At 41.1% G+C, this 19,625-nt stretch overlaps 1 protein-coding gene across 3 annotated transcripts in view; it reads left to right on the plus strand.

Moving 5' to 3' along the window:
- drosha (drosha ribonuclease III) overlaps positions 1–19,625 on the plus strand; it is a 149,846-nt gene that overhangs the window by 46,688 nt on the left and 83,533 nt on the right. For all 3 annotated transcript variants that reach the window (XM_033049054.1, XM_033049036.1, XM_033049044.1), the window contains exons 15-16: positions 13,202–13,301; positions 16,972–17,079. In XM_033049054.1, coding sequence (XP_032904945.1) covers positions 13,202–13,301; positions 16,972–17,079 — 208 coding nt within the window. The remainder of the gene's footprint in view (positions 1–13,201; positions 13,302–16,971; positions 17,080–19,625) is intronic.

Here is a 19,625-nt window from a genome sequence, read left to right on the forward strand (position 1 = left end):
TCCATTTAGAACTAAAATATTGTGCGCAAGAACTAACAATGTAGATGCAGTTAAATCATATATTTTTGAGCAAAATAGTTTATTTAACTAAATAAAACACCAAAGGGCTGAACAAATCATTTGTTTATGTTTTTTATTGCCTTGTTAGAATTGCAATAATACATTTTTTAAATGCTTTTTAAATGATTAATCATGCCTTCCAGCAGGGAAGTAATGCAAGCCACTTTATGGTGATACACAATAATTTTTCCTGTGGTATTTCCAATAAATGGAACACAAATTCTCCATTGGTTTAGATAATACACAGTTTGGATGAAGTTTAAGTGGGCTTCGCATGTGCAAAAGGAATATTTTTATTGTGACTGTTAACATTCTTTCAAACGAGCCGCCTGGTATTTTTGCTCTCACCCAAAGATGGCAGCAGTGTCTCAGAAAGTACAAGGAACATCTTTATCTGGGGCAATTGGCATTGAATATACTGGATGAATTCTGAATATTTAAATAAATTAAACCTATTTGAAATTCACAATGGTAATTTAGTGTGGTTTGAAACCCACAGCCTAATTTATCCACCCACCCACCTACCTCACCAATCAATTGTACTTCACCCTTGTGATCTACTTACATTTGTTATTTTCTGTAGTGTAAATAATCTTATTCCCACCTAATGACTTTCAAATTGTATTCAAAAATTCGAGTTCCCTAGTAAAACTTAAAGCACTAATTTTGTTTTCTCATTAGTAATTGTTCACTTAATTGACAAATAAACTTGCTGTAAATAAAAAGGCTGGGTGACTGTGTGTTATAATGTATTTTATCCTGTTTTCTGTAAGAAAAAAAACGTTTCAAACATCTAGTTCATGTTTGGAACTTTTAGTTCATTTGCTTGAAAGTTACAAACTTTACAATGCCAAAAAAACAGGTATATATTTGTAAAATTAGCACAAGGGATTTTACTGCAGTTTTGTCAAATAACACTTGATATCTAGCTACAAACGATTCGTTAAAATATATTTTAACAAAGGATGAGAGATTTTTGAGAGGTTTGGGGGGGAAAAAATAATTGGGTATGACCATAATTAGAACAGAGTTGTTCCACGAGTTGTTCGGCTGAAGAAGGTTGTGAGTTGGGAAAATCAAGAATGGATTTCAGTTGAAGTGACATTTTCAGTCTGAGACATTGACGTTCGCTGTGTTAACCTACCATTAAGGTTTCCAGTCAAATTTGCTGCTGCAACTCGCACAAAGGAAGAGGAGCTTTAATGGGAAATGATAGGTCCTTTGCTGTCTTTTTGCTTGTGTGCTAGAATCCATACTGGAAAAGAGAAATTCAATCAAACAAGTCAGTTTGTGACAAATAAAGTGAGCAAGCTATATTTAAGTGAAAATGGATAGCACAAATAATTCTGCTATAGCACAATAGTTGCAAGTAGATCTGCTCTAATGCAATAGTTGCATTAAGAAACTTAGTGTTATAGAATGTTGAGTTACAAAAGCAATTGTGTAAATGGGGAAAGAGAGTTAGCAGCTAGAAAATGTTGCAGTAATGGTTTTTTCCCCATAACATTTTCAAAACTAAAAGTCTTTTAATTGGAATAAGTTTATTTTTGTTACAGTAAGCACAAAATGCTCAAGTGTGTGTATTACCTTGCATCATTGCACAGGTGTCAGTGGAGCGATTGCGTCAGTTTCAATGGCCATGTGCAGCAAAACTGATAGAGACAATGGTGTCTGACTACAGCAGGGAGGTTACATGGAAGCATTTTTTTCCCCAGACATTTTTATTTGAAATACAGGTTTATCACTGATTTGTCCATTTTCAATGTAAATTTTAATTGATTCTTCAGTTCCTGATTGAAATCTCAATTACCATTTCAGCCTGTGTAATGCAAATAGTGTTCCCAATCTCATCTATCACATTATATCCAATTTGTGGTACAGAATTTGTGGTATGCAATACCTGATTTTGGTATTAAAATAATGGCATATTTCAATGAGTAGCAGGTTTTGAGGAAAGGGAGATAGGGAAGCATGATAGGGCAGATGGTTTGTACCCTCGGAGTGCAAACCTTGTGAGACTTCAATTACCAAATTATATTCCTTACAAAACCAGCAGGTGTCCATCAAGGGCACAGGCCTGGGGAAGGGAAGCCCAAGATGTCTTTTGAGTGTCTAAAATTGCCAGACCCTACCAGTCGTGTGACAGGATGGTCTGGGAGTGAATTGGAATATGGGGTTGGGTAAGAGGTAAATAAAGATGAGCCGGCTGTGTATTTTTTTGTGAGAGATGTAAGAGCATTCATTCACGAGCACTGATATTTGTCCTTCACATATTTGTATTGATTTGGCTGGAAAGGCTCCTTCACATTGGAGGGGCACGGTGGTGCAGCAATGAGACCCATGTTTGATCTTGACTATGGTGCTGTCTGTACGGAGTTTGTACGTTCTCATGGGTTTTCCCCATGTCCTCCGATTTCTTCCCATGCTCCAAACACGTACAAGTTTGTAGGTTAATTTGGCTTTGGCAAAAATTGTAAATTGTCCCGAGCATGTAGGATGGTGTTAGTGTATGAGGTATTCGCTGGTCTCGCGCGGTCTCGATGGGCCGAAGGGCTTGTTTCCGTGCTGTGTTTCTAAAGTCTAAAGATGATGCAGGAGAAATTGCAATAGTCTTTCTCATTGCAAATCTATATTTTGAGTCCACCGAAACGTCACCCATTCCTTCGCTCCAGAGATGCTGCCTGATTTACTGAGTCCCACTGAGTTACTCCAGCATTTTGTGCCTATCTTTGATTAAAACCAGCATCTGCAGTTTCTTCATACATATGTATGACTTCAATTATCTGCATTTGGAGATTTTGGATTTTTGGTGGGAATTGTGTATACGAATTGTATGGAAATCTCAAGTAGTTCGTTGACTGCTGCACCTGAATTCATAGATGCTGCAGGAGGCCATGTAGGAGGTATTCAGCTCCATGATCCTGTTCATCCTTTCTAGTCAATCTTGTGACCTCTGTCCCCACTCCACACTATCACCACCTCTAGCACATTCTCAGACCACTTACTTACGTATCGAAAATCTATCAATCTCATGCCTTTAAAATCTCAATTAACAACAATGACAGCCTTATCAACTTCAGAGAAAAATCTCTTTATCTGTAAACAGTCAGGGATAAAATCCTGCAATTCTTTAACCAAAGTAAGTCTGGAACCAGTGATGTGTGAACAAAATTGTTTTGATGCTCAACTCTCTCATGTAATTCCATTGTTTTAATGAAGGGATAATGTTTAACAAAATATCAGGTTAATTAGTATTACAATTTGCAAATTATCCAATTTGAAGGAGCAACAGAATGTTCAGAGTATAAGGATGATTAAACATTTGGAAGATTTGGTTCATTAAGGGCCTGTCCCACTTAGGCAAATTTTTAGGCGACTGCTGGTGACTAGGCTAGCATCACATGGTCGCCGGGGGTGTCGCCTGTATGGTCGTAAGTAGTTTCCTCAGTCGCCCAAAGAGTCATAGCGTTTTTCTGGTCGCCGCTGGATTTTGAAATTTTCAAAACTTTTCGGCGACCATGGGCTTGTCGTAGCTTGTCTTCTTCTGACGTAGGTTCTGTCGTAGGTTGTCGCCAGGATGGCGTAGGTTGTCGCCGGTGCTGACTTCGGTGAATTTCATTATTGTAGTCGCCGGCAGTCGCCTAAAAAAATCGCCTAGTGGGACAGGACGGTTACCTTTTGGAGGATGGGTGTGGTTGATACCAATTTGAGATTAAATGTGGAGGAGGGAGAGCTGGGGAATAGTTGGATGCAATAAAGTTGATGCAGCCTGGTTTTGTTCTGCCCGTGAGTTTAATTTATTGTCATGTGTACCGAGGTACAGTGAAAAGCTTTTATTGCATGCTAACCAGTCAGCGGAAAGACAATGCATGATTACAATCGAGCCACCCACAGTGTAGAGACATGATTAAGGGAATAATGTGAGTCATGTTTAGTGCAAGGTAAAATCCGATCAAAGGTATGCTAGTTAAGAAACTATGCTAACCATGCATATGCTTGTTAAGAAAATGTAATAATGGCAGACGTGTGATCAAATGTCAAAAGCAGGAGTACCAGGCCATAATCCAGGGAGTTTTTAACGGTGCTATTTTCATGTTCCTGGATTTTTCAGCTTGAATTGGATGCTACCTGCAGCGAGATGTTGAATGTGTAATTATAGAAAAGGAGGAAAGCAAGCATATCTTAACGAGTCTTGCAAGGTTCTGAGAAAGATGACAATAGATGTTGGGAGACTTTTACCTCAGTCTGGAGAGTCTCGAACTAGGCTCTTAATTTCAGGATAAGACATTGCCTATTGAGCCAGGAAAATGTGAGGGTGGTAAATCTTTAGACTTGTCTTCCTCAGTTATTGAATGTACTAAAGGCTGAGATCACTGGTGTTTTAGGGCGTTGTGGAACCGAGGGATACAGGAATTACTGTATACAGTCAGGAACCTATTCAAAGCCGCAATGGCTTGATTGGCTGGAGGAGCTGCTCCAGTTTTTTTTTTCTGAAAATGTAGTTCAGTTTAGAGATTAGTTTAGAGCTGCAGCATGGAAACAGGTCCTTTGGCCCACCGGGTCCGCGCCGACCAACGATCACCCTTGCACTAGGTCTATCCGACACACTAGGGACATTTTTTGGAAGCCAATTAATCTATGAACCTGCATGTCTTTGATGCAGGAGATAACTGGAGCACTCGGAGGAAACCCACGTGGTCACAGGGAGAATGTGCAGACTCCTTGCAGTCCGGACCCCTTAGTCAGGATCGAACCCAGGTCTCTGGTGCTGTAAGGCAGCAACACTACTGCTGTGCCACTTTGCCACCCACGTTGACTGTGCAGTGGTCTTAACTGAGCGATTTAAAAAAAAAAGAAATAATTTTGTAAAGCGGAAAAAAACTCTAAATTTGTTAGATTGGTAAACCTGGCAGGTTAAGGAATATTTGTAACCCGCTCTAATTTCATGGGATTTTGTGTTATAGTGGCCCCCTTGCATTGCAGATTTAAATGAATTTTGGATTCAGACAAATGCATTATTATTATGTATTGCAATCATAAATTTAATGCATGTGGTATCATCTTTGATAAGTGGTGCTCGAAAGAATCTGGAACTCCCACTGTGCCGAGTCAGCGTACCTAGGTTGGTGAGGAATATTTTGATATAATTAGTCTCATTTTGAGGCTCCTTTTTCATTCAGTGGATGGTATCTGAATCTCACTGTTCTCTCTCCCTCTGCCCCCTGACAAGCTGCCACTAATCATTGTGAATGGAGCTTGTATTTCTCAGTTTCCCATTTCCCTGCTGCTACTAATCAAAATCTTACCTTGCTGCTTTGTTCAGTTGCCTGGTATCCTGAGTAGCCTGGCTAGATTTTACTGCTGACAACTTTCACTTGTCAACAGTGCTTAAATGCTTTGTACAAAGTCCCTTGCAACCTTTGAATCATAAGACCTTTGTGGCTTCCAGTCTAATTGCTTAGTGCAAACTTGGTGGTCTGACTATGAAGCCAGTTTAAGCTCAAGGTATTGATTCCTCTTCATGCAACTGCTGCAGATGTACTTTGCTTTCCTATTATCACGCTATAGCACAGATAAACTGACATTCCCAAACTTATGTGGCTGTTCAGCACCAGCAATAATATCACAGCACACTACTCTTGCAAACACTCTGATTTAACCATGTGCTGCCCTTTAGGGCGGCACAGTGGCCCAGTTGGTAGTGCTGCTGCCTTTCAGCACCAGAGACCCAGATTTGATCCTGTCCTTGGGTTCCCTCGTGTTCAATTTGCACGTTTTCCTTGTGACCACATGGGTTTCATCCAGGTGCTCTGGTTTACTCCCACATCCCAAAGATGTGCTGGTTTGTAGATTAATTAACCTTTGTAAAATTGACCCTTGTGTAGGGAGTGCATGAAAGAATGGGATAACAGAACAAGTGCGAATGGGCAATTGATGGTCGGTGTGGACTCGTTGGGCCAAAGAGCCTTTTTCTATGCTAAGCTAAACTAACCAAAGTTAGGAACAAGGCTAGTCACAAAATGCAGGAGTAACTCTGCACAGGCAGCATCTCTGGAGAAGGAAAGGGTGACGTTTCGGATTGAGACCCTTTTTCAGACCCAAAACATCACCCTTACCTTCTGTCCAGAGATGTTGCCTGTCCCTCTGAGTTACTCCAGCATTTTGTGTTTATCTTTGGTAAACCAGCATCTGCAGTTCCTTCCTACACATTAGGAACCAGGATAACTGGGGGAATAAAAGACACCCAGAATTTGCAATTGGTGATGAAGTAACCATACTTGCTGCTGATCTTGAATGTATTTCTACCACAATGTAGTGATTTCTGTGGTAAGACCTTGCCAGACGCTAATATGACTTGGCCATATTGAAGAAAGCACAGGGCATTGATTTGACTTGGCTCTTTAATTTTCTCTTGGAATATTAATTTAAAAAAAATACATGGCAGTTTGAAAAACATTTTTAAAGAAATATGAATTTTAAATTCACCTTTAGAAAATTTTATTTGAGGGAATTATAAAGTTCTAATTTAAAAAAATGTGTATATTAGGACCATCTATTTGGCTTAGCAATAATTTGTACATCAAAAAGAGCACTGACTTCAGATTATAAATCATAAGATATTTTGTAATTAAATTGTACTTGGAAAAGTGATTTTTCCCTTGTTCTTTCAACTTCCATTATAAACTGTGTGCGTGCAACTATCTCAATTGTTTCCGGCAATGCCACTAGTTTTGCTGTGATTTATAATGTAGAATACAGGTCATAACTTTTGAAAGAGTTCTTATTCATCGTATGTGTTAATTAAGTAAATGAAATTATTTCACTTTCTCACTGGTTTCAATTTTATATGAAGCACATGCTTCACTCTCAAGAAGGGTCTGAACGCAAGATGTTGTTTGTCCATTCCCTCCACAGATGCTGAGTTCCACCAGCACTTTGTTTTTTACTCAAGATTCCAGCATCTGTAATTTTTGTCTCCATTGGTGGCAACTTTTCACTTTGTCAATCTAACCGCCACTTGACTGGTTGAAGCATTTACTCCTGCACCCTTGGTCAGATGATCTGTCTTATCGCCTTCTTTGCTATCTGATACCATACTCTTTGATTCTTTTGATATTCAGTAATCTATTGATCTGAACCTTTTCGAGGCACGTGGCATATTATAAATGAAACAGCAGCCTCTGTAACCACAGTCACATTCTGATCAACTAATACCAAGAAACCATTGTTTTTTCAGTCAATCGGATAGACTCCAGGTTCAGTCTCAGCGACGAACAAATGCATTGTTTTCCTGAGAAATAGTTATACTTTGACGCTGTTTGGTTGTAGCTAGTTTTCCTTCTTTTCCGGCAATCATTTAAATTCATAGTGAACATATAAACATTTTTCTGAATTAAGCCAATGTTCCTTTACCCAAACTACCAAAGTATGAAAATCTTCCACTTACAAGTCCTCCCAAATGCTTGACTGTACATATATACATCGGCACCAGCGTTTGGGAGACCAATGGGATGGATTTTCTGGCTGCTGTGGGGCTGCAGCCATTTTCCACCCGATGGGAATTTGGTTTGTGGAGATTTCTAAATGCCTATGTTTGACTATGCACTGCCCTTAGTTGGCCCTTAACATAAACGTATTACTGGATGGCCACATTTCTGCCTTGCAAACTGTTCCGGTTATGAACTGTCCTCAAGAATGGAACCCTGTCTTAGCTCTGAGAGGATCTGTAATTGGAGAACACATTAGTTTATCCAGTATTTGAGTTAAATGGTGTTAGCTGGTCGTGCAAAGCTACAAGGGTAATTTTTAGCTGTGAACCCGAAATGCGTTAATGAAAAAACAATCATTTTAGATGCTGGCCTGCTCATGTGTTCCCATCTGTGCAGTACAAGAAATATCTTGTGTTTCAACGGTTCTTTTGCATTTGTGTTTGAGTTTTTCCAAAGTCTCGTAGTGTTTTGCAATGCAGCAGTACTGAAATGAAGGACACAAAGGGACAAAATGTGCAGGAAAGAACTGCAGATGCTGGTTTAAATCAAAGAGATAAAATGTAGTCGGATATAGTAAGACTGGTCGGAGAACTAGGGAGGGGATGGAGCGAGAGGGAAAGCAAGGGTTACTTGAAGTTAGAGAAGTCAATGTTCATACTGCTGGGGTGTGATCTGCCCAAGCCAAATATGAGGTGCAGTTCCTCCAACTTGCGCTGGGCCTCACTCTTACAATGGACTTCCGTAGGTTCAGCAATTGCTCGGCAATTGTTTCGCTGCACACCTCTACTCCTCCCAAACCAATCTGATCTCCGGGTTGCTCAACACTTTAACTTCCCCTCCCATTCCCACATTGACCTATCTGTCCTGAGCCTACTCCATTGCCAGAGTGAGGCCCAGCGCAAATTGGAGGAATAACACCTCATATTTCGCTTGGGTAGCTTGCACCCCAGCGGTATGAACATTGACTTCTCTAACTTCAAATAGTCCTTGCTTTCCCCCTCTCTCTATCCCCTTCCCAGTTTGTCTGAACAGTCTTACTCTCTCCAACTACATTTTATCTCTGTACCGCCTACTTCCCTGATATCAGTCTGAAGAAGGGTCTCGACCCGAAACGTCACCCATTCCTTCTCTCCAGAGATGCTGCCAACATCCTCATAAATCGCCCTGGATCCTCTCCAGAGCAATTGCACCCATTCTACAATGTGTCATAGTCTTACAGCATAGAGACAGGCCCTTCATCCCAACTTGTCCATGTAGATCAGCTGGGGTCCGGGGGAGGTGAGTGTCCGTGACCCAGAGGGTCGGGCATCGGAGCCGAGCCTTATCCGCGCGGCTCCGGAGGCGGCACCGACGCCTCCACTCACCCGGTCCGCTCCTGGCTCTGGGCCGGGGTTAAAACTCCATGGGGTGTGGACAGAGCGGCCAACGGACACAGAGCCGCCGGAGGAGAGGGTGGGAAATGTGAGCGGTGCCTCGGGGGTCGGTGCTGGGACCACCGCAGTGTCTCACTTTTAGACTCTAAACTAAACTCCTTTTTTTCCCAAATCATTCCGCGGGCCGGTAGTTTGACAGCCCTGCTTTAAACCAATGCCCTCAAGTTCTTGAATCACAATTCCTGGGAAAAAGACTATGCATTCACCTTATATATTCCCCTCATGGTTTTTACTCACCTCTAAAACTATTTTTGCTTTAATTTGAATTTCCAGCAGCTGAGTGTCAAATGGAATCATTAGCACTGCAGAATTTGCCATTTTAAATAGTGTGCGATGGGCTTAAGCCAATCAAATTGTTCGTTATTTACGGGCAACCGGCTGACAGAAAGTTATTCTCATTGGTGAGTGTGGAGGACTGTGGAAGCCTTGGGCGAATTGAATTTTTCGTGGCTTTCTTAATTTAAAAAAAAAATTGAGCTTGAGAATACTGTGATCAGCGTGAGAGCGTGAGAATCGAGTGAAATGCGTGATTCTCATGCTCGATGCATGAGAGTTGGCAGCCCTGCGACTACTTTGGTTTAAGTGCGTAGTATAAATAAAGTAATCTATACCGTAATTCATGTAAAGTTCCAACTTCTGGAAAGAGGGTCAGAGTAATATATCCACAAAATGCTCCCTACTGATAACTGAATGTGTCCTACAAAAAAAAAGGCTTGCATTAAATTCCCAGCGGATTTTGTTTTCAATGCTTGCTTTTAGATTTGAACTAGATATGGAGGTGAAACCGAATTTGTAGGTCATTAGTGGCGCTCTGTTATTGTCAATGTAATCTTGTTGCGGCTGCTATGCTATTATGGAAATTGTGAGACCCCCTCACTGGAATACTTCTATGCAACTCGCCTGAAGGTTGATTGAAGGTACAATTATAGGTGAAAAGTATACCTGGAATTTGGAAGAATGAATCTGATTGTAGCTTCAGGGTATTGCAGTTTCAAAAGCTGTAAGAAGTTATGGTGCGTAAAGCATAGCATATGAAGAATGATGATCAAGGTAGTAAACCCAGCATGAAGCTCTGGGTCTGCCAGACAGAAGAAATTGCCAGATGAACAGAGGGAAAAAAATTAAGTGCTCAAAGACTCTTAAAAAGTGTAACAGCCCCACCAACTTGTGCATGTCCTTGGCGTACTACTGCTCAAAATAGATAAGTAATCAGGGTGACATTGGGAGCCTTGAGATTGTTCCTTGGGAGCCCAGCCTGCATAAACAATGGATAGTGGATTTCACCTCACAAGGAAAAGATCCACCAGGCATCTCCTGTCCCAACTGTGGGTCCCAAGTTGGCCTCAGCTACGTCAAAACCCGCCGCAATGCAATGGACACAAATCATCCTCAACCCCAAGGGACTGCCTATGTCAATAAAGCAACAAGGGAGAAACTGGAAACATTAATGATTTACTGATGTAACAGCCCCAGCCTCAGAGAAGAACTGTTCAGGTTGAAATTCACTAGATGCTTGTCTTTTATTTTATAGTTACTAATTTTATAGCATTGCTTAAAAAAAACACTACCCACACTACCCTGTGTAAGGAAGAGCGTAGTTGTTTTTAGTAGGTGACTAAGCATTTACAGTTTTATATAGTAATTCCGATCGTCTTGGAATGTCAGCAGTATTTTTCTTGTAAAGGTGGAGGGATGTTGAAGTTGGGTTACGGAAACAATTTTCCATTTTGAGCGTTTTCCATATTGGATGCAGTAAGGGCCTGGATTTGAGCTACAATTCCAGAAATGTGTATCAGTCAGCCGGTTCTGTTTGCATCAGTCAATGTAAGGGATGTTGAAGCTTCTCCCACCTTTTTGATCTGTTTCCTGCTGAATTGTCGGCTTATTGCTTGTGTGCTTTTTAAATGCGATGAGAATTGGAGAGACCATTCTCAGGCCTTTTTCCTTTATGTGATTTGTTGGTCAGGTCAGCATTTAGTGCCAATATCTAGTTGGTCTCATGAGCTGCTTCCTGACACAACCTGTACTTTATGATTGTTGTATTTGTCGCAACATATCCATGCCGTGGTTTATTCCCCATTCAAGTCTTCTGCCATCTTTATTTTTTGTTGTTGGTTCTTCAGTAAAACCAGTATAGTGATACTGAAGAGCCAATATAACTGCCCATGGTTTTTCTCTTTCCCACAAGTAGAAACACTGTTGATGATATATGACTGACTGCTGAACATGGCACATCATGATACCCTGATGTTGGTGTATTCCTGAATTCAATGCGATTGACCATGATCTCTGTGAATCTTTGCCTTCTCTTATTAAACCACTTTATTATGTTAAACTCAATTTAGTAAACCTGCAACCTTATCTTTTGAAGGAAAAAGAGGGCTCGGGTTTCTTCTTTCCTGTCCAGTGTCACGTCATAAGGAATAGGAGTAGAATTAGGCCATTCGGCCCATCACGGCTACTCTGCCATTCAATCATGGCTGATCTATCTCTCCCTCCTAACCCCATTCTCCTACCTTCTCCCCGTAACTTATGACACCCGTACTAATCAAGAATCTATCTATCTCTGCCTTAAAAATATTCACTGACTTGGCCTCCACAATCTTCTGTGGCAAAGAATTCCACAGATTCACCACCCTCTGACTAAAGAACATCACTATCATTGACCGCTTTTGGTGGCAGCCTTCACTGGGTCCGTTAGAGACGGGTGCTCAGGATCCACCTGGACTGTGATTATAGAAGCATAGAAACATAGAAATTAGGTGCAGGAGTAGGCCATTCGGCCCTTCGAGCCTGCACCGCCATTCAATATGATCATGGCTGATCATCCAACTCAGTATCCCGTACCTGCCTTCTCTCCATACCCTCTGATCCCCTTAGCCACAAGGGCCACATCTAACTCCCTCTTAAATATAGCCAATGAACTGGCCTCAACTACCCTCTGTGGCAGAGAGTTCCAGAGATTCACCACTCTCTGTGTGAAAAAAGTTTTTCTCATCTCGGTTTTAAAGGATTTCCCCCATATCCTTAAGCTGTGACCCCTTGACTTCCCCAACATCGGGAATAATCTTCCTGCATCTAGCCTGTCCAACTCCTTAAGAATTTTGTAAGTTTCTATAAGATCCCCTCTCAATCTCCTAAATTCTAGAGAGTATAAACCAAGTCTATCCAGTCTTTCTTCATAAGACAGTCCTGACATCCCAGGAATCAGTATGGTGAACCTTCTCTGCACTCCCTCTATGGCAATAATGTCCTTCCTCAGATTTGGAGACCAAAACTGTACGCAATACTCCAGGTGTGGTCTCACCAAGACCCTGTACAACTGCAGTAGAACCTCCCTGCTCCTATATTCAAATCATTTTGCTATGAAAGCTAACATACCATTCGCTTTCTGCACTGCCTGCTGCACCTGCATGCCTACTTTCAATGACTGGTGTACCGTGACACCCAGATCTCGCTGCATCTCCCCTTTTCCTAATCGTCCATCATTTAGATAATAGTCTGCTTTCCTGTTTTTGCCACCAAAATGGATAACCTCACATTTATCCACATTATACTGCATCTGCCAAACATTTGCCCACTCACCCAGCCTATCCAAGTCACCTTGCAGTCTCCTAGCATCCTCCTCACAGCTAACACTGCCCCCCAGCTTAGTGTCATCCGCAAACTTGGAGATATTGCCTTCAATTCCCTCATCCAGATCATTAATATATATTGTAAATAGCTGGGGTCCCAGCACTGAGCCTTGCGGTACCCCACTAGTCACTGCCCGCCATTGTGAAAAGGACCCGTTTACTCCTACTCTTTGCGTCCTGTTTGCCAGTCTTTGCTTCCTGTTTGCCTGAACTAGTTTGTCAATGACAGTGTTCAAAGCCTCCTACCTCTGCAAATGAAGGTAGGTCGTATTGTTTGGTGGACTGATTCAAGCCTTGCTCCTTGGACTTCCCCATTACTCAGTTTATCAACAATCCAGACGCAGTATCTTCAGCACACAGTAAACACATCTGCTCCAGCTCTTACATTGGATACTCTGGCATCACCTTTCAGCCTGTGAAACAGTGTTATTAGTTTTATAGGTTACATTTGCAGACTCCAAAATTATGATTTTTTAATTTGTGCCATCAGTTTGTACACTCAAAGTGAAGTTTATTTATGTTTATCAGATGGCATGTGCTTTGCAGGATTGAATGCAAGTTAAAACATTTTTTTTTTCCTAAGGTACCAGAAGCTTTGGAAGAGTTACGTTAAATTGCGGCATCTGCTAGCAAATAGCCCAAAGGTCAAGCAAGCAGATAAGCAGAAGCTGGCTCAGCGAGAGGTGAGGAGTACTTTTCTCTCCATGATGTTTAACCTCACCAGAAGTCTGGCTTTAAATGCAGTAACAACAATACATGTTAGTGTTAAATGTTTATTGTACATATCACTTTTGTGATGCTTTATAATGTGAGCAGTGTTGGGCCTCATCTCTGAGGAAGAATGAGCTAGCTTTGGAGAGGTTTATGTGATCCAAGGAATGATTGGGTTAACATATGATTAACTTTTGAAGGCACTGGGCTTGTACTCGCTGGAATTTAGAGGTAACTCACCGAATAGTGAAAGGCCTGCATAGAGTGAATGTGGAGAGGACGTTACCATTAGTGGGAGAGTCTAGGACTATAGCCTCAGGCTAAAAGAACATACCTTTAGAAAGAAGATGTGGAGACATTTCTTTAGTGAGAGGGTGGTGAATCTGTGGAATTGATTGCCACAGACGGGAGGCCAAGTCAATGGATATTTTTAAGGCGGAGATTGGCAGATTCTTGAATGGTAAGGGTGTCAGTGGTTATGGGGAGAAGGCAGGAGAATGATGTTGGGAGGGAAAGATTGATCAGCCATGATTGAATGGTGGAGTAGACTTGATGGGCCGACTGACCTAAGTATGCTTTGAGAAATTATGGACTTATAATAGGATAATGTCAGAAGTTTGTTAAACAATGTTGAAAACCTGCTGCCAATAAGACAAGATTGCTGCGATTATAGATTTCCTCCCATGTTCTGACGATGATAATCCTCGGGTGGTCTGCACTTGTGTAGCTATGTTTTCCTAAGGCCTGTCAGAGTGTTGCTCAGTGAAGACCGAAGCTTTCCCCTATGTACCATTAATGTAGAGAATCTTTCACTGTAATGCCTTTATAAGTTGATGCAAAGTAAAAGAGATGCTCACAGCACTAATTAAAACATAAAATGCTGGAGCAACTCAGCGGGTCTGGCAACATCTGTAAAGGGAATGGACAGACGGCATTTCAGGTTGGGACCCTTCAGACAGATCAATGGGGATGGAACAAAGCCTGGCAAATGATATGTTGATACAGGTGAAGGGGGTGGATTGACAGATGGGTGGCCAAAGTGATGAAGGCTAAAGATGAAAAGGGCACAAAAGAGTTGCAAAGAAGAGGAGAAGTGAAATGTAACGCTGAAGGGAAAGATGGAGACAGGGAAGAAGAAAGAGAGGATAAAGGGGAAACACGGGGTGCTGGGTCGGGTCAGAGAGTACAAAAGAGGGGATTTCCACCCCTTTTCCACGCTGATCTGTCTGTCCTTGGCCCTCCACTGAGGGGGTGAGGCCAAACACAAACTAGAGGAACATCACCACATATTCTGCTTGGGTCGTCTGCAAATCAATGGCGAGATCTTTTCAAATCTCAAATTTCATGTAAACGGCTATCACCTCCGCCCCTTTCCCTCTCCTTCTGATCTACTCAGGTCCTCTTGCACACATCCTTCATACCAGCCTCTCACTCCCCCAGCCTCCCATCACCCAGTTCTTTCCCTATTCACACCATCTGCGCTTCAGCCACACGCTCCTCCTGGCTCATGATATTCCCTCCCCGCAGTTCTTATCTGCCCACTGTTCCTCCCTTATTTGGTTCCACTTCTTTTCTTACGTATTCTATATCTGCAGCCTTTTGTTCAATCCACTTATCACCTCTTACATTTTCCACCCTTCCCACTCCCACCTGACCATCAATCCCTCTTCTCCCGGAACCACCTTGCATCCCCAACCCTCTCCCTCCCCTCTTTGTACTCGCTTTCTCCCCTTTACTCTTTCAGTCGAGTGAAAATGCTGGAGTACCTCAGCGGGTCAGGCAACATCCCTGGAGAACATGAATAGGTGACGTTTCTTTTCATCTGAAGAAGGGTCCTGACCCGAAATAACACCTCCAGGGATGCTCCCTGACCTGTTGAGTTAGTCCAGCATTTTGCGTCTCTCCTTGTATTTCTGGAGTGCCAGCTTTGTTCTGTGAGGGGGAAATTAAGCAGTACCTTGAAGAGGAAAAATGTATGAAGTGATTGAAACGCACAGAATTTGCTACTGAATTTGACAGGGCAGTTGGGTGTCAGATATTTTCTGTAGCTGAGGTGTTGAGAGCCAAGGATCAGACTCTCACAACAAGGTCAACAATTTAAGACCGAGATGAGAAGAGATCTCTTCACTCCAGAGGGGAGTGAATTGTGGAATTCTCTCCCGAAGAGGGTTGTGGAGATTCAGATATTAAATCAAGGGTTGAGAATTTATTACAGGAAACTGGTGTGGAAATGAAAGATAAGCCATTGTACTGAATAGTAGAACATGCAGGAAGGGCAAATGCCCTGCTCCTGCTTCTTATGTTCATTGGGGATTTTGGATCTATCAATCCTGTAATTCCTTTAGATTTCATCCCTACTGTAAGAGTCAGAATGTTTACAGAAAACCTTAATGTAACCTCAAAGAGAATAAACTGGCTTTGGAGCCTCTGCTTTATGTTCCTGACAAGATTTAATTTTCCTGTGCCTGATGTCGTATGTTTGCCATTGATCACTTTTTCTTATATTCTTAGGGGATTGGATGGGATACAGTGATTACTTCAGCATTTTAGATTGTTAACCTGATGAATGAACTACTTCTTTACTGCTTTGAATCTCAAGCAAATTACGTGGGAACAAGATTAAATTGTTTTGAAATGATGAGAACAGGGAAGAAAAAAGATTGTACAGATTTCCAAGTTTAACTGTACTTTGAGTTCAAATTGTTGACCATCTGGACTGTGTTCCAAACATGCATGTTCTGTGCTGATTGCAATCGATGTTTGCACTGCATAAGAGCCCACCTGCCCTGCAGACCAGTTAGCAACTAAACTGCACGCCTTTTGCACAAGCTATCAACTTCATACATTTGCTCCATATTATTCATTCCAAATTTCAAATAGGGTACTATTTTCAAACAACGTGAACGTGGCAATGTAATTTGTATTGTGCAGGGTATTTTAATCCAGGGGGAATAAAAGTACACTGGGATTTACACATCAACGCTTTATTATATGTCATAATTGATTAATGATACATTGTTAACACTAAAAATATTAAAACTAACTGAAATTTTTCTGTGAAACTTAAAAAAATGTCAAGGCTAAGTTCCTTCAAAGTATGTAGCATGCAGATAATTTGACTAAGATTACTTAATTTAGATTTAATTTTGTTTATTCAAAGATACAGGGTATACACTATTATTCAAATTCAAAAAATGTATTTTTTAACCTTTTTAATATGAAATAGTAGTAACTTATTTGATTTCAGGAAAAAAACACCCTTTATTTATAATGTATAATCTATATACCTACCACCCTTTATGTAAAAAAACTTGCCCCTCAGGTTCCTATTAAATGTTTCCCATTCACCATAAACCTACGTCATCTGGTTCTCGATTCCCCTACTCTGGATAAAAGGGTGTGCATTTACACTCTATTCCTCTCATGATCATCTAGTGATGTGGAGATTACAGAGGAAGGAGAGGGATGAAGCTTTAGACGGACTTTATAATTAGGGTCAGAGAGTGATTGCAGCTTAGTGAGCATTGGTGAACAGAGCCTGTGTTTCTCTTAACACAGTTCAAGATTCTGAGGGGCATGTTACAAGTACATCCACCCCTTTTCAGCGCATTCCAAAAACTGTTACCTTTATTTCAATTTCAGGAAGCCTTGCAGAAGATACGTCAGAAGAATACCATGCGACGTGAGGTGACAGTAGAACTGAGCAGTCAAGGTTTCTGGAAGACTGGTTTACGTTCTGACGTCTGCCAGGTAATCAGTGCCTCATTAGAAATGAAAATATGCTTGCTCAGCATTATGGACTCTGGACATCCCCTCATTGCACGATTGCATGCACCCTGTTCAGCACCTTTCAATTATTAAATGATCAAGATTCCCAGAGAAAAAGCTGGGGAATTATTATTAATAAATCTTAAATGAAGATAAGGCCAGCGAACTCATTCTGCCCTTCCATTGGGCCACGGTTGATGTGCCTTCAGTCTGTTGCATCATGTCCCTTTGCATCTGTAAGCACAATACATCAATGAATCTCTGTCTTAAAAACATTCAAGTAACCACTATTTGAGTGATTGGGTTTTAAATTCCACCAGCCTTTCCCTTTGCTCCTGAGATTATGTCCCCTAGTTATCTGTTCTTCTATCTGCTTGCATGCAGTTACATGTATTGAATTCCTTTTTAAAATTTTAAAGACCTTGATAAAATGATTTATTAATTTAGTGTGTTTATAAAATGGTTAACCTGCATTATTTAACTCTTTAAACCTTGGCATTCCTTAAATGCAGGTGAATTTTCCCATTTCCCTCTCCTTACCCATCTTTTAGTTTGATACCACCATTGATCGGGTTCTCCACAACTAAAGCACCACTTCCATCCTTTTGAGGTCAGGGCCAATGCACTTTTTGTATCTGCTTCACATAATTAATGTGCATGGGCACCCACAACCCTTTTCTCCTGTCTTACTAGTCTTACTGTCTCCGACTACATTTTATCTTTGTCCCGCACCCTTCCCTGACATCAGTCTGAGGAAGGGTCTCGACACGAAACGTCAACCATTCCTTCTCTCCAGAGATGCTGCCTGACCCGCATCTTGTGTCTACCCTTTTCTCTTTCACAGCTTCTTGTGGGCAAATTGTTCTATTCTCTGTTTCTACGATGTTGAATGATCTCGTGTGCGCCCCACATCCCATGTGCTGTACTTCATAATACTGTGCATTATCTGTCTCTATCATCTTGTTACTTTTTGCTAACTGCATCTTCCAACAGCATTATCCATGGCTCTATTCTTTCATTCATGTAATAGAACCGATGGTCAAAGGTTAAAAGTCCAATATAATTCTCTGGGCATCATCCCTTGAACAATCCACCAACAACTAAAGGTTTTCTACCTGTCGCCAGTCAAATTTCTTTGGTTACAGGTGCAATACGATAGCTGAAAAGGAGAAAAACGCTGTTAGTTCCATGTTCTTTCACATTTAATTAATGTTCCTTTGTTGTCAACCTTATCAAATGTGACCTTATCAAAAGCCTTTGCAGACAATTTCTGCAGATGCTCACCATGTTTCTAAGTTCTGCAGAAAAAAAACGTAATTGCGTTAGTAAGACATGACCCAATCCTTCCCAAGTTTGTGTAGGGAGGAACTGCAGATGCTGGTTTAAACTGAAGACAGACGCAAAAAGCTGGAAGAACTCAGCAGGTCAGACAGCATCTCTGGAGAAAAGGAATAGGTGACTTTTCCAGTCTGTGAAGAAGGGTCTTGACCCGAAATGTCACCTATTCCTTTTCTCCGGAAATGCCGTCTCCTTCTACCTTCCCAACTTCATTTTGTGATCAGCTTGTAGCTATCTGAATATATAACCATTCTGCCTCTCATGATATATTCCACCAATTTGCATGGAATATCAATTCTTGGGATCTTGGATATTCCCAAGAATATTTTTGTGCACTCCTGCAAGCTCGTCCACTACAGGACAAGTCGGAGAGGTTTACAATGTATGATCTGAGCATATTAAATGATTAAAACACAGTCCACATGAATAAAATTAGTTTAATTAAGGCAAGATAACTTGCTGATTAGTAATAATAGTTTCATGCACCATTAAAAACTCATTTAGACCTTGCATGATTAAGTGCGACTTGTAAATTCACATCAGTGCTATTGGTGTTCCTTGATTGCATTGGAGAAAGCTGGCGCCAGCACTGCAGGTGCAGAAACATTGAATTATCGACAGCAACATTGGGATTTATGCATTATTACACACTTGCACGGGAAATCGGTCGTTCCTGCCAGTTTTACAGGATAATCACGGTAAAGCTTGTAGGTTTTGTCATTATTACCTCTGTAAAACCCGGGTTAAAGTCAATGATGGGAGTGCTATTTGCAGTTTGCAAATCTCCCCCAATGTACTGATGTGCTGAAGATTGTTTTTAAACATGGTGGTATTTCAGCAGAATGTCTTTCCAACAAAATGTAAATTGAAATCCTTTATTGAGATGAACTATATGTCTGTTTATGGAAGTATTTGAAGGTTGTAAGCAGTGCATATCTTGTGATATTACATGACGATATGACATATCTTTGAAAACTTAAAACCTGGGTTGAAGTGCTGCCGCTGTTATCATAGTGTGAACTGTGATGTGCTTACCAGCACATTTTTGACTACAAAAAAAAGCACTGGTTATAAATATGCACAATTTCATATATTAGCACTTAACTTTAACGAGATATTGATAAAATCGCTCAGCTGTCTGAATTACAACGTGAATCAAAGAAGTGCTTGTATTGCAATGAAATTGTGTT

This window comes from Amblyraja radiata, chromosome 2, assembly GCF_010909765.2.
Source record: "Amblyraja radiata isolate CabotCenter1 chromosome 2, sAmbRad1.1.pri, whole genome shotgun sequence".
Lineage (NCBI taxonomy): Eukaryota > Metazoa > Chordata > Chondrichthyes > Rajiformes > Rajidae > Amblyraja > Amblyraja radiata.